We start from the raw sequence: 12,756 nt of genomic DNA on the forward strand, positions 1-12,756 counted from the left end.
GTGCATGACCTTGCAGGTGAAGCCCAGTTAGAATTTTCTTCAGTTCGAGTAGCTCATTCCACTCAAAATGTCCCTGAATAAGGGTTGTTTAAAGATATTGACTGTGATCCAAGTTAAAAACCCTCATCAAAATTTCATGTCAATTTATACTCCAAACATCACAATGCTGACAAAGTTACTTTAAATTTTTTTATCATTTTTAACACTAATACAGATGAAAGAGTGTATTTCACTAGAAATATGATAATGAAAGAATTAAAATAACCAGCTATTGTTTCAGCCTCTTAGCTGTGGCCATGCTGGAGCACCACCTTTAATGTTCTTTAGTGAAAATTGAGATTGATATATCTCAGTCTAAATAAAAATGTGGCTAGATACCTTTTTCAACATAAAGACCTGGGGTGCATCGAGAAAATACCCAATATCGGCTATGATTTCGGTCCGTTCCAATTGGAGATAGGCGTAGAACAAGCTTAGCAAAAGATATTCCATCCTACAAAAGTAAAAAAAAAAATTATTATTCTAAGATTTTATAATAATAAAAAAAAAAGATTGCTTTAACCCTTTAGCATTTGAACCGGCCATATCTGGCCCAAATATTCTATCTTGCTTTATGACAAAACTGACCAGATCCAGTCTCATACACCTACCCTACAATGTCATTCTAAAAATAAGCAATCATGCCTTCAAAATCTTGAAGCTATGAAATAATGCATGATTAATTGAAATCAATATGAATGAATAAGCATGACATTTGACAAAGAAACATAAATGCTAAAGGGTTAATATATTCTCGGCTGCTTTTGAAAAATATTCATGTAGCTATTTGAAAAACTGTGTTAGAAAGATCCAGAAAAAGTTAAGATTCATTTAGGAGATCCTCATAAAAAATGTCAAAAAAAAAAGTTTAAAAAAAAAGGCAAGAAAAAAATTCAACTGTGTTTGGGAATGTGTTCAATCTAGAGAATGTATTGTACATCTTTATTTGAAAACAAACCAAAAAAAGATGAAAAAGATAAAGGATTATCAATGAAAATACTAAAGAAATATGGAGAAATGCACATAAAAAAAAAACAAGCAACAGAAATAAATAGTTTGGATTTAACAAATCTTAAAGATGGCTTACGTTAAATTCCTTCTCAAATGCTTCTTCCTCCTTTATCTTGCGAAGTACAGCATATTCTTTCTCTCGTCTAAAACAGTAAAAAAAATATACCAATTTAACATAGCTCTGCCATAACGTATTTGAGAACTTAATGTCTAGGCCTACCAAAATGTCTTCTACTCTATTCTTTCTATTTTGCCATGCACACTCCCAATAGATGTATAATATTATGTTATCAATGAATTGTTTAATTATGTACCTTTCGCGTTCCTCCTTATCTCGTTTTTCTTTCTCTTTTGCAACAACAGCAGCTCTCCGTTGCCGTCGTTTAACAACCGATGCTAAGCCATCATCTGAAAAGTTAGCCTCCTCTTCTTCAGCAACTTTATTGCCATAAAAATCTCTGATGGTTAAACCTTCAAAATATGAACAAGAAATTTAGTCCATTAAGTCTTAGAAAGCAAAACAAAGAAAAATTCAAGTGATAAAGAAAAATTCATTTTTCCATTGTGATTTAAAAACAAAAATCAAAGAAGATTATTGTTCTTATTATCTATCATCATCATCATCATTTCCATGCTGACATGGGCTGGACAGTCTGACCGGAGCTGGCAAGCCAGAGCCGCACCAGGCTCCAGTTGTCTGTTTTGGCAGGGTTTCGATGGCTAGATGCCCTTCCTAATGACAACCAGTTTGCAGCGTACTAGGTGCTTTTTACACGGCACCAGTATAGGTGTTGTTTATGTGGCACCAGTATAGGTGCTTTTCACATGGCATCAGAAGTAGCCAGTTGGCAGTGATAGTTCCACAACAAATGGTAACAAGTGGTATTTAAGCTCTAGACATATAAATATAAACAACATGGCTGTCTTAAAGGTAACAATACACTGCTTATAAAGTTTGTGTTTGGAGGGAGGGACCTGAACTAAAGTTGTTAAACCTATTTCAACATTATTAAAATAATGTTTTTAAAGATATACATTTAGTATTATGCTCCCTATGATGTTGGCTCCATTGAAAACAAACTGTCTTCAATATAAACAACTAGCCAAGAATGGAGCTTCTATATGGTATTTTAGCCTGCTAGAAAACAGCAGCCTAATCTCCCTCAAATGAAGGATCCTGGATATGTATAGCCTAAAAAAAAAAAACTGACATCGCCACGAAATAACCTGGTGCAAAATAGTTTTATTTTTCAACAAAATTGGTTTGAAATTGTAGACCTAGTTGTTACCATATTTCTGTTGAGATACTCTGTGTTTCTATGAAGCAATTTTAAATATAACAAAGAATTTAGTAAAATAACTTAGTTATCATTAAGCTAGTGTTAGGAACATAAAATGTGACCAAAGTTTGGTGGAAGATGTTTATTCAGAACTTTTGAAAACAAAGACATTTGTAATACAGCGCCTGAGGCAGTTTCAGGCAGGTTGGTGTCAATACTGTGTGCAGACATTTTAATAAAAAATACTTTTACATAAATATAATTAGTGTCGGGGGTGAGAGAGAGTTAGAGAGTAATAAGGGCAGTGGGGCAGGTTGAGTAGGAGGGGATTCAGGATTACAGCATGCCATCAGTGAGTGATGCCAAGCTATGACTGGCTGGCGGTTAAAAATAAAGTGGCATCACTTAGAACAATGTTTGTTGTGATAATGATGATATCACTACATGTGATGTGTGTGACATCGCCATCAAAGACTATTTCATTTAAAAGCAAATATTATCAAATATAGTGAAGGCACATGGCCCAGTGGTTAGGGTGTTGCACACATGATTGTAAGATCATGGTTTCAATTCCTGCACCAGGTGGTGCATTGTGTTTTCAAGCAAAACATTGCATGTCATCTTGCTCCTGTCTACAGACAAACACCCCTTTCAGTAAAGTCTTTTGTATCTCCGTCATTTATCTTCTTCTGACATTAGTCAGTTACAACGGCAGGGGTTCCAGTTGATCTGATCAACAGAACAGCCTGCTCATGAAATTAACATGCAAGTAACTGAGCACTCCACAGGCACACAGAATGACAACAAGGTTGGCCCTTTGAAATACAGTTACAACACATTTTTGCAAGCTGAGTGGACTAGAAACGACATGAAATAAAGAGTCTTGCTCAAGGACACAGCGTGCCACCAGGTACAAAACTCATGACCTTACAATCACAAGCCAAGCACCCCTAACCACTAAGTCATGTGCCTTCACTTATATGTTATAGAAATCAGGTTAGGCCCTGGCTTTTGAATCCTAGGGCTCACGACAGACCAAGATTACCAAGTAGAGCTGGCTGCAGCTTAACTGCAATACAAACTGCAAGGCAGGTTAGGCTCAGCAAGAGACCATAACCGACAAATTGTCTGAAGATTCACAGGTCTGCACACTAACAGAGCTAGTATATGCTGCCCAGGGATGCCCTCCAGTTTACCACCCCTGGGCCCCTACAAAAAATACATAAAGCCTACAGCAGACCCAAAAGTGATGCCTTTATGGCAGTGCTCCAGCATGGCCACAGTCAAAAAGGAGTGAAACAAGTAAAAGAACAAAAAATAAGAAAATAAATAAATAAATAGAAACTCGACAACAGACCAGACTCACCACTAGCCTTTATATTTCTGGGTTCTGTCTTTACATTCCCATTTTTCGGATCGTTTTCCTTAGAATCTGACTGGTCCTCTTTCAATGTTATTTTGTTTGCATTTGCAAGAAATCTTTGTTGCTTCTTTTCTTTCAGAGAAAACAGTCTTCTACGCCTGAATAAAAAAGAAAAAAAATAACTGATTATTCAGAGAAAGCTATAGGATTGGGGTAGATCAAACAGAATTATTTAATGTTTAAAATGGCAAAATTTTTTCAATGTGATATCATAGCTGTGTCCTTTGTATCTCAAGTGTATTATAGTATTAAATGAAAAAGGAGAAACTACAAAAACATTTCTATGTTCACAATAACAACAGCTGCTGCCATTTTAACGTCTACCAAAGTTTGCATGGATAAGATGAGACTTCATTAAAGCAGAATTTTCTACGGTTCAATGTTCTTCTTGTTACCAACCCTTACCCGTTTCCAAACAAGGCAATATTTCCCCTGCCTATCAAACAACCACAACAGCAGCAGCAGCAGCACCACCACCACCACCACCACCATGTACATTGTTTTGTCTTGGTATAAAAAGATGGGCTACAGCAAATATTCTGCTTAATACCACAGATTTGCTTGTCAGTTGTTTGACCGTAACCAGTTGAGCATGTCCCTTGGTGGCTGACGATATGTGCATCTCTGATTATGAGCAGAAGTAGTGGGGGGAGCATCATAGCCATGTGTTGAGAGGAATTCTTTGGGGTTTGAATAATTCACCTTTGGAAACATGGGTGTTTTGCTCAACATCCTTAAATGAACCTTATTTAGGGACCTTTTGAGCGGGATGGGCTACTCGACCTGAAGAAAATTCCAACAGAATACTCACCAAAGATCTGAAGCTTCGGCCTGTTTCTGTTCCATGAAATCTTGCACAGAGTAAGTGCCCATAATACGAAGACACAATCCTTTCAAAATCTGAAGTTTTTGAGCAGGTTCTAGATCATTTAATTCATGATTTTCCAACATATCTATCAATTCTTCATTCTAGAGAAGGACAAAAAAGAAAAAAAGAAAAGAGAAAGGTAAAATACATTTGAAATAATCATTAATTTTTTTAATTAATTCTACAGCGATAGATAAAAAAAACTCTGACATGTTAACTAATAGCTTAGAGTAGGGGTCGCAAACTCATTTGGTTTTGTAGACCAGATTGAAAGAAAGACCACAAGGCTGGACAGGGACTATTACTATTCTTAAAAGCTCTTTCCATAATATAAACCAAAGTAAATGGATAAAGGGAATTAATATACATGACAACAGTAAATACTATTATTATTATTATTATTCACAATAAAAGAATGAAGATGAAGTATTAGCAAAGAATGTGCATAGACATAGCAAAAACTCAATTACATGATACAAATATACACATGATAAATACACACATACACACACACAGAGATGTACTAAAGATGTACTGACTTGACTAATCAGAACTAGAATTAAACAAGATGCTAGTTAGACTCCAATTCTGAACAGACTAGTGAATTTTCCATATGCACGGGACACAAATCCACATCTCTATATATTTGTGATAAGTATGTTACCATTTACACCAATGTATCTACTCACTTCTTCCCATCTATTTTAAGAACTATAATTCCAGAGTGTTGTTTTTTAAACTGACAAGTATGTACGTTTTCTGCAATGATTTAAGAAGTGGTGATGGGTGACAATTCTGTGAAAATAATAACATTTTGTAATTTTGTTAGCTTAAAGCTTATAAGTGATCACCATGCATTGACCAAAGGAAATGGTCTAATATTGGGGCATATAAACCCTCGATGGAAAAGCATGGGGTTTCCATATGCGTGATCACAAATACTAGTGAATATTTTAAAATCAAAATATAATAATAATAAATATTGGCCTGCAAGCTATATTTATGTCACACGTCTGGTTTATAGCATAAAATTGTTTTAAAAAATATATTTTATATTCTTACTTCATTGTAATTTTAAAGTATCTCATTCCCAAATAAATATACATTATTTGGTTGAACAACAATTGTCAGACGATGAACGAGGTGAAAAATATTTATTTTAAAATTTACACACACAGCTGAAATATATCAAGACTTGAAATGTTGAAATCAGTAAATCATCATCATCATCGTTTAACGTCCGCTTTCCATGCTAGCATGGGTTGGACGATTTGACTGAGGACTGGTGAAACCAGATGGCTACATCAGGCTCCAGTCTGATTTGGCAGAGTTTCTACAGCTGGATGCCCTTCCTAATGCCAACCACTCCGAGAGTGTAGTGGGTGCTTTTACGTGTCACCCGCACGAAGGCCAGTCAGGCGGTACTGGCAACGGCCATGCTCAAAATGGTGTATTTTATGTGCCACCCGCACAAGAGCCAGTCCAGGGGCACTGGCAACGATCTCGCTCGAAAATCCTACGAAGGCCAGTCAGGCGGTACTGGCATGACAAAGAAATCTACCAAAACAAACAAATGAAACTGAACTTACTAATTCTAACTCTTCTTCTACTCCACTCGTTGAGCTGTCATCACTCTGTGCTTCATCAGCGACATCTGTATCGATTTTCCTCAGCGCAAGACGGACAAGTTCGGTGGCAGTATAGTGATTCACAGGGATATCAGAAAGTGAGGTTTTCAATTCAGCATAATCCTACAAAACAAAAATTGATAAATTAAAGGGTTTATCCAGTGGCCGAGATAACAATGAAACAAACCATTCTTAATAAAATAAGACCCACAGCCAAACATGTAACCCACAAAACAGAAATCATCGTCATCATCATTTAACATCCATCCACTTTTCCATATTTGCATGGGTTGGACAGAAATAGGGACACATTTTCTAAGGCAATGCCTTTCCTGTTACTAACCCTCATCTGTTTCCAAGTGAGGTAATATTTCCCCATGGCCAAGCAGGTTTTCATGGAAGTTTGACAACGAAGATCAGAACTTGTATGCCAATGAAGCTCTTTTACAATAATCATGCAATGTCAAGACACAGAAACACCAACTCACACACATACATATCATCATCGTCGTTTAACGTCCACTTTCCATGCTAGCATGGGTTGGACGATTTGACTGAGGACTGGTGAAACCGGATGGCAACACCAGGCTCCAATCTGATTTGGCAGAGTTTCTACAGCTGGATGCCCTTCCTAACGCCAACCACTCCGAGAGTGTAGTGGGTGCTTTTACGTGTCACCCACACGAAGGCCAGTCAGGCGGTACTGGCAATAAACAGAATAATGTGAATGCTAAAGGGTTAACACAAATTTCCTTTATGCAGTTTACAAATAGATTTCAAAATAATACAGTGTCTTGTAAGATTCCAAATTAAAGAGTTATTATTTGTAATAAAAGCCCATCAATCCCATAAATTAGTAAAATTAATTCCAAAAATTAAAAAAACAAAACAATCGTGATAACCACAAGGGTGAGATATTGTTTAAGTCAATATTTACCTCAGATATTTCATCTTGCAATAATGTCTGCAGCAATATAACAAGTATTTCCGCAATATATGAAGAACCTTTCTCCTTATCAACGAGAGCTTTCATTAATGTATCTGCAAAAAGTAAAGGAAAACATTTGTTCTTTTTAGAAAATACAAAAGAAAATTCTGGAAAGCAATCTGGCAATTATTCTACAGCTGCATATCCTTCCTAATGCCAACCACTCCCAGAGTATAATGGGTACTTTTTATGTGGCACAGGCACAAGAGCCAGCTGGGTAGCCCTAGCATCAGCCACGTTCAGATGGTGCTTTTTATGTGCCACCAGCATGGGAGCCAGTTAGGTGGACTTGGCATCGACCACGTTCAGATGGTGCTTTTTATATGTCACCAGCACAGGAGCCAGTCAGAGGGTCCTGGCATCGACATTATGTAATATCGAGACACAGGTACACATTCATATACAACGAGCTTCTCTGAGTTTCTATCTACCAAATTCACTCACATGGTTTTGGTTGGTCTGGTGCTATAGGAGAAGACACTAGCCCAAGGTGCAGTGCAGCAGAACTAAACCTGGAACTATGTGGTTGGTAAGCAAACTTCTTACCACACAACCGCGTCTGCACTTTCCATATACCTGGATGATAGATTTCTTAGAAACAAGATAACAAATAGCTCTCCAACATACCTGTATAATAGACTTTTTCTCCTTGTGGCATTAATAAACCAGCAAAACAGTTAATGAATTCTGTAACCATAGCAACATCACCAAATGCTTCTATCGGTAAAACCTTTGGATGTGAAATCAATTTTGGAACCGGAAGAGACTTTTGATCCAGATCTTGATCTTCGTAACGCTGAAAATATATCCATAAAACAGACGCATTAATAACTGGTTTTAATTTAGACACAAAACCACATCTGTGTATGTATATGTGTGTGTATGGGGGGGGGGGGGGGAGATAAAGTTGATTAAATCAAGTTCTAGCATGTAGCTAGCAAATTTATTTTATTGACCTCAGATGGTGAAAAGAGTAAAGGCATTCTTATGGAGATTTGGACTCCAAACTGTAACGAGAAATATTGTTGGTTTCAAATTTTGGCAAAAGGCCAGCAAGTCCAGGGGGAAGGTCTTAGTCGATTACCTCGACCCCAGTGCTCAATCTGTACTTATGAAGACAACCTGGGTAGAATTTCTTTCAACTATAGGCACAAGGTCTGACATTTTGAGAAGAGAGCTAATCGATTACTTCAACTCCCATTCTCAACTGACCTTGATGGAACCTGAGCTCAGAATATAAAGACAGATGAAATGCTATGAAGCATTTTATCAGATTTGGTAATGATTCTGCGAGCTTGCCACTGGAATAATAATGGTTTCTAATTTAGGCATAAGGCCAATAATTTTGAATACAATCAAAACCTGGTTAGAGATTTAGCTCACGAGAGGCTTACCTCTAACATACCCTCAAGTACAACACAAAGAAAAATAAGGTTCTTACCCTTGAAAGTTCTCGTTTCTTCTTCCTGATTGCTTCCTGTCTTGCTCTTCGATCTTCAGCTTGTTTTTTCTTGGATTCTTCTCTTTTCTTTTGTAGATATTCCTCACGTTGTTCTGCAGTCATTGCCTTCCTAAAAATTCAGTTTAAACATTCAGTTTGCATAAAGATATTTCATTAAATATTCTTATAATAATGTCACCCAAAGTTTAAACCTTGTGTAGCGATTAGCTAAGTTTCCACATTATTTCCTGTACTAGATAGAGTAAGACAGATCTACAAAAGGGATTCCTTTTATTCTTTTATATATTTACTATTTGACAAGAACTCCTTGCCTTTTTGTCCATCAGGCATAAAACACCTCAAGCCCTGAGCCGATTACCCAGTGCTCAGTCTCCTTCAATAGACTAACATTTACTCAGCAACCATTTTCTCAGCCAACTCACAATTAGTTTTTGAGGCTCGAACCTTTTATATATTTACTAGTTAGCCTGTGTGTGTGTGTGTGTGTGTGTTTGTGTGTAAGGGAAAAGACAATGCTCATCATCTTTGCCACAATTGAACAATTTAAAGACTGGAAGATCAATTTGAAGACTGTTAAACAACCTGTGGGTCACCAGCAAATGTTAAGCATGCAAAAGACCCAACTATTCTGTCTATCAATGGAAAATAAATAAATAAACTTACAGCTTTTTCCTTTCCTCATGACTTTGGAAAGCTTTCAGGACAATGTCTTTCACATCGGGAGGCAATTTTTCTCTCTGTTGAGCTGATAAATGTATAACAACTTTTTCTAGAATTTTCTTATATTCATTTCTGTTACTATCTTTAGTCTTCATAGCTGCCATTAATCTAAGGGGAGAAAGAATTAATAAAAGTTTAATTATTAAAGTGTTAAAAACTTATTTTCTAATTATTAATTCATCTAACACAACTTTGTACTATTTCCAAGTGTGATAAAGGTTTCTATCAGATAAAGTTTAATTCTCAACAGCACAATATTAAATCAAAGAATTGTTGATTCAAAATGAAACAAATGTAGCCTAAAATTCTAAACAATTCCAAACAATAATTTTCATCACAAACAGTAACCATTTCACTGAAACGGACTTTGATGGCAGTATACTGGTCAACATCAGACTCAACTTCGTCCAAGGCATTTTTCCAATGTCAATTTTGATCAGAAGACATAATTACAAAAATTTTTAAACTACTACTAGTGATTATTGCAATAGTTAAATAAGCAAAGTTTATTCAGGAAATATTTTCTACATAATGTTATAACTAATGCAAAAACATGGAAAAAGAATCAGCAATGCCTTTCCTAAAAGCGTTAAAAACACAACTGATTCTGCGAATCAAAAACCAGAATTAAGTAGCTGCTTTTAATATATTCACGAGAAAGAAAAAAAGGCTTTGAGGTTAATTTGTTGCACTAATAGTGCCAATCAGGAGTTAAAAATCTCACAAGAGTTACTATAGAGAAGGTACATAACTCTGCATGATTAGTGTTTCTGTATGATTAGTGGAAAACAGATTTCATGGTTAAAAGCAGGAAAGGAATCATGATTTTAAAATAATTTCTTCAACAATATGTATTTGTTATAAGTCATAAAATTATCCCTTCATACTGGCATAGAAGAAAAAAAATTGTACAAATCTGTTGTTGGCACTCCGTCGCTTACGACGTCGAGGGTTCCAGTTGATCCGATCAACGGAACAGCCTGCTCGTGAAATTAACGTGCAAGTGGCTGAGCATTCCACAGACACATGTACCCTTAACGTAGTCCTCGGGGATATTCAGCGTGACACAGAGTGTGACAAGGCTGACCCTTTGAATTACAGGCACAACAGAAACAGGAAGTAAGAGTGAGAGAAAGTTGTGGTGAAAGAGTACAGCAGGGTTCGCCACCATCCCCTGCCGGAGACTCATGGAGCTTTAGGTGTTTTCGCTCAATAAACACTCACAATGCCCGGTCTGGGAATCGAAACCATGATCCTATGACTGTGAGAATCTACAAACGGAAGGAAACTATACAAATTCCTGCTACTTACTTTCGTACAAGAGGAGGTGGTTTTTGAGGTGAAGATGTGGTGGAGGGTTTCTTTTTCTCAGGTGTCTTTGGTCCTTTCTTGGTCGACATTTCCAGCAATGTCATTTGTTTCATACTCTGCGAGAGACAATAAATAACAACAGTGAGTGACAAGACACAATGGCAGTGGGGTTTAGAAACGGAACTATTTGACCAACAACCAGATAATGACGCACCACAACAACAAATTTAACAGACCAGTTTTGGGTTTAGTTTAGAGATTTAACATTTCAAGCCAGTATTTGATTACCCCAGTGTCCCCTGCTTGTAGCAATAAATCCCATAGCATTTTCAGAATACTTTTAATAACAAAGAAAACCCAAAACTTGCCCTCAGGTCTTCCGAACCACTGATTCAATACAGCTTACCCTACAAGGGGACGAGCATCACAGAATATATATCAACAGAATTATCAAGAACACAATTATGAATCATCTGTGAGAGTGAAATGGTGGTATCTCCAAGGAGATAAATAGTGGAAATGAGGAGTCCAGGTGGCACTTCAAGGTAGAAGGTGAGAAGTGGGGGTGGGTGGGGGTGCACGAGTGTGTGGGGAGGGATAGGGAAAATGGGAGAGAAAGATCTGCATGTGTGTATATATGTGTGTGGGAGGAGAGGTATGTATGTGTCTTTGTGCTAATCCCCCAACACTGCTTGACAACTGATGGTTTGATTACATCCCTGTATCTTAGTGGTTTGGCAAAAGAGACTAATAGAATAAGTACCAGACTTGAAAAAAAAAATTTTTTAATTTAAAAAATAACTGGAGTCTGTTTGACAAAACACTTCAAGGCAGTGCCCCAGCATGACCACAGTCCAATGAACGAGAGTGAAACAAATAAACTAAACTATACAAAACACGAAACAATTCAAGCTTACCTTGTTCTTTTTCGGAGTTTCTTTATCCTTAGATTTATTACTACTACTACTACTACTACTTTTCTTTTTATCCTTCTCACCGGAGACTTTCTTCTTTTTGTCAGACTCTTTCGAAGACTTCTTCTTTTCAGAGCTCTTCGATGACGATTTCTTAGCACTCCCTTTGCCCTGGTCTTTCTGTACAGTCTTAGGCTTTTTAGGGGTGCTTTGCCGGCTGTCAGTTTTTTTGCTCTTTGTGGGCGTACGCTGCATTTTTAACGTACTTAGGGGGACATCATCATCGTCTTTGCTCAACGGAAGCTTTTTTTTTAATTTTCCAAGAGTACAATCTTCGCTAGTATCTGAATCTTCATCAGAAGAATCCACATCATTCACTAATTTGCTTTTTTTGCTTGGACTGCCGCTGTTGCTGTTCTTCGATATAGAGGGTTTCCTTTTAGTGGTACAGCTGCTGTTGCTACTGCTACTACTAGTATTCAATTTACCCTGCTTTGCTTTCTTCTTCGAACTGCTTTCCGATTCATCCTTCTTTTTCTTGGAGGTTTTCGCAGGTTTGGATTTATCAAGTTTAGATTTTTTGGCATTTGAAGAATTCTGAGATTTACTACTGGACAGTTTTCGTTTCTTTGCACATTCATCTAAGGAATGATCTTGTATCTGAAGAAATAAAATTAAAGCTAAAGACGTCACAATCTTGATTATCATGAAATTAAATTATAATTAATTTACGTATGTGAGAGAGAAAGAGACAGAAACAGATAGAGAATGTGTGTCTGTGTGTCAAAGCAAGTGCATACACAACAGAGAAAGAATGTGCATGAGTGTGTGTGTGTGTGTGTGTGTGTGTGTGTGTGATAGAAAGAAGCAGAAATAAGACAGAATGTGTATGTGCTCAAGTGTAAGTAAGTATATGCCTTTTTGTAATGGCTGAATATATGAGACATAGGTTCAAATCTATAGCAGGAATTTTGTTTCTGCTTAATTCTTTTGATACCTTGTGGCACCAGCTCAGGTGTCTATACGCAGTGCTGGCACAGGTGTTACAAGGTGCCGGCATGGATGCTTTTTGTGCAGCGCCTACGTAGCTGCTTTTACCGTGGCACTGGCAC

The 12,756-nt window shown here is 37.0% G+C and overlaps 1 protein-coding gene across 13 annotated transcripts in view; it reads right to left on the reverse strand.

Moving 5' to 3' along the window:
- The window catches only part of LOC106870776 (tyrosine-protein kinase BAZ1B), a 65,152-nt gene that overhangs the window by 26,902 nt on the left and 25,494 nt on the right, over positions 1-12,756 (reverse strand). For 7 of the 13 annotated variants that reach the window (XM_089363845.1, XM_089363844.1, XM_089363846.1 and 4 more), the window contains 12 exons: positions 11,648-12,304; positions 10,731-10,846; positions 9,363-9,527; positions 8,679-8,808; positions 7,865-8,033; positions 7,187-7,290; positions 6,211-6,372; positions 4,565-4,722; positions 3,697-3,851; positions 1,365-1,521; positions 1,127-1,193; positions 379-493 (listed from right to left, as the gene is read on the reverse strand). In XM_089363845.1, coding sequence (XP_089219971.1) covers positions 379-493; positions 1,127-1,193; positions 1,365-1,521; positions 3,697-3,851; positions 4,565-4,722; positions 6,211-6,372; positions 7,187-7,290; positions 7,865-8,033; positions 8,679-8,808; positions 9,363-9,527; positions 10,731-10,846; positions 11,648-12,304 — 2,155 coding nt within the window. Of the gene's footprint in view, positions 1-378; positions 494-1,126; positions 1,194-1,364; positions 1,522-3,687; positions 3,852-4,564; positions 4,723-6,210; positions 6,373-7,186; positions 7,291-7,864; positions 8,034-8,678; positions 8,809-9,362; positions 9,528-10,730; positions 10,847-11,647; positions 12,305-12,756 lie in introns of all 13 variants that reach the window. The other 6 variants (XM_089363842.1, XM_089363841.1, XM_089363843.1 and 3 more) reach the window with 1 other exon arrangement.

The sequence above is a fragment of the Octopus bimaculoides genome, chromosome 15 (genome assembly GCF_046866305.1).
Source record: "Octopus bimaculoides isolate indiv1 chromosome 15, ASM4686630v1, whole genome shotgun sequence".
NCBI classification, from domain to species: Eukaryota; Metazoa; Mollusca; class Cephalopoda; order Octopoda; family Octopodidae; genus Octopus; species Octopus bimaculoides.